The 3,065-nt window shown below is 42.2% G+C and overlaps 1 protein-coding gene across 1 annotated transcript in view; it reads left to right on the forward strand.

Moving 5' to 3' along the window:
• LOC108796262 (NXPE family member 4-like) overlaps positions 1 to 1,781 on the forward strand; it is a 12,492-nt gene extending 10,711 nt beyond the window's left edge. Inside the window, exon 5 of the mRNA XM_018567723.1 lies at positions 1,237 to 1,781. Within this exon, the coding sequence (XP_018423225.1) occupies positions 1,237 to 1,781 (545 nt within the window). The remainder of the gene's footprint in view (positions 1 to 1,236) is intronic.
• The last annotated feature ends 1,284 nt before the right edge of the window (positions 1,782 to 3,065 follow it).

Here is a 3,065-nt window from a genome sequence, read left to right on the forward strand (position 1 = left end):
ACAGGCCCCCCCCCCCCCCCAATTCATACCAGACCCTTTAAGTCTGGTAGGTATGTTATAGGGGACCCCTGATGTTAAAAAAAAAACACAGTGCGCTTTCCCGGCAATTCAAACCAAATCCTTTAGGTCTGGTAGGGATTTTAAAGGGTAACCCCAAAAGCCAGAAAAGTGACAAAGAAAATGGGGTACCCCCTAATATCACATACCAGACCCTTAATCTGGGCAGCAGCCTGGCAGGGCAGGAAAGGGGGGGGCCCTCCCTCCACCACACCAGGCAACATGCCCTTGGCATTGGGGGGGGTGCTTTGGGGGGTGGACCCCCTGGAAAAGCACATTGTCCCCCTGCCGATGGGGGCCTCTTCCCCACAACCCTGTAGGCGGGGGGCTAATCTGCATCTGCTTACCCCCTTTCATAAAGGGGGCACACAAATGCCACCCCCCCTTGTGAATGAGTAATGGGTACTTGTACCCCTACCCATTCACTAAAGGGTTATATAAAATATAAGTAAACACACAACACCTTGGAAAAAAATCCTTTAATGGAACCAAAAAGCAAAACACAACTTTTTGACAATTTCTTTATTTAAAATAAATGTAAAAATGTCCCACAAAGTCATACCAGCGTCAGCCGACAATCGAAAAAAACCCCCAAAAAACTTCCCGATGCAATGGTTACATCGGGCAGTGGGCAGAAATAAACAAAGCCTGCTACTGGCTATTTTTTAAATTGAAATACCCAATAGCAGGCTGGCTAATGCTCCGCCCCCTGCCTGATGTCAGTCACAGAGGAGCGGACCTGAGAGAGAACTTTATCTTTCAGGTCCGCTCCTCTGCAGGAGCAATAGCCATTCTGTTATTGACTATTTTAAATTGCAATACCCAATAACAGAATGGCTATTGCTCCGCCCACAGCTCTCCCGCTTGTTGTGTTTTGTTTCCGAATGAAATTAACATTTATTCGAATTTCGTTATCAAACATTCGGATTCCTTCAGATTCGTTATTTCTGTCATTCGGAAATTCAGATGCATCCAAATGTCCGAATTTACTGAAATGCATACGAATTTCAAATCAGAACGACACCAATTGCACATGTCTATAAACTTCGAGATGGATGTGGAACTTACGGAGATTCAATATAGAAATACAGATTCATTTGTAGTTTTGACCATAGATACCATTTACGCTGTTTGCTTGGAGTCTCGTCAGCCACTAACACTTGTGTTTGCTTCCTGCAGTCGTGAAATATTTCCGTTACCACTGGTCAGGGTGGGCCGGTTGGCATTTGGCCCTGGAAGCCATGAACATGGAGAAGGACATTTACGTCTCCTACAAGAGACACGGCTTCCCCCTGGAACATCCAAGCTTCTACTACTTCAAGGAAGACATGTACACCAGCCGGCAGATCGACCAGCGTGCTGGCGGAAAGGACACCATATTTGTTATAACCTTGGGACAGCACTTTAGACACTTCCCTATCAAGATTTTCATCAAGCGGGCGTTGAACATTCGCCGAGCGATAGAGCGCCTCTTCCACCGCAGCCCGGACACCAAAGTCATCATCAAGTCGGAAAACACGCGAGAACTGCACTCTCCGGTGGAAATGCAGGGGGACTTCCATGGCTACACCCAGTACCTGGTGCTCCAGGAGGTCTTCCAGGGCATCAATGTTGGTTTTGTGGACGCCTGGGACATGACGGTGGCGGTCGGCTCGACGATCGTTCACCCTTCCGGCCACACGTTTGACAGTATTATGAGCCTGGTGTTCAGCTTTGCTTGTTAATAAAAGCTGTTGAGACCTCAAAATATAGGCTGAGTGTCTCCGGTCCTTACAGTGGTTATTGCAGTTTAAGGACTGAAATGCCAATATTTTTGATTAAAAGTGCACATGGATACATTCCTGACGTGTCACAATACCAAGCAACAGTATTATTTTTCAAAAAAGCTCCAATGTTTATCATTAAAGCGCATTCTATCTATCTATCTATCTATCTATCTATCTATCTATCTATCTATCTATCTATCTATCTATCTATCTTGTATGATAAGTATTCTAAAGGAAAAGGTTTATCATATGCACCCTTTTTCCCTTAAAGTGGGCATTTCAGTAGATTTAAGGGGTGCCTGGATACACTACTGATGTGTCACAATATACAGCAACAGTATCATTTTTGTAAAAAGCTCCAACGTTTATCATTATAGCGCATCCTTGAGCTCCAGTCCGGTGAATTTGACTAGGCTCAAATTATGTTGTCAGTCAGCTGCAGGCAGGTGGAAACATTTCTTAAGTCTCCTCTCCCCCAAGTGATCAGACTACAACATTTTTTGTAAATCCAGTAATAGCACTTCCCGATCAACATTGTAACTATGAAGGAAGTCATAAGGTGAGAAGCTGCAGCAGGGGCTGGTCTGTCTGTCTATCTATCTATCTATCTGTCTAACTATCTATCTGTCTATCTATCTATTATCTATCTATCTATCTATCTATCTATCTATCTGTCTGTCTGTCTGTCTATCTATCTATCTATCTATCTATCTATCTATCTATCTATCTATCTATTATCTATCTATCTATCTATCTTGTGACAACTTTCCATTCATAGAAAGCAAATCTGGTCTCCTCATTTATTATACGATATGGAGTGTAAAATTGACAGCTTTATCATCTGCATACTGTATATTGTAATTTGTTTAGCGTTTAGTGTTAAGTTATTATTCCTATAGAACATTCCTATTGAACATTTCTATAGAACAATAATATTTTGTTCACAATAATCATACACAAAGCCCAGAATAATAAAACACATATTAGACATGCAAGCTGCTGAAAAATGTGGTCCGTTTCAGATATTTCGGGATTCAGATCTGTAAATTCAGTTAGGTTCGGGGGTTTCGAATTCGGACGAAATCGGAATTTCGTTCTGATGAGTTTACGAATATTCGTTGCGAATACCACAGAAATCCATATACAGATATTAATACTAAAAACACTACTGATGTGTCACAATATACAGCAACAGTATCATTTTTGTAAAAAGCTCCAACGTTTATCATTATAGCGCATCCT

Source organism: Nanorana parkeri, unplaced genomic scaffold, assembly GCF_000935625.1.
Source record: "Nanorana parkeri isolate BGI_ZX_2015 unplaced genomic scaffold, ASM93562v1 scaffold1087, whole genome shotgun sequence".
NCBI classification, from domain to species: Eukaryota; Metazoa; Chordata; class Amphibia; order Anura; family Dicroglossidae; genus Nanorana; species Nanorana parkeri.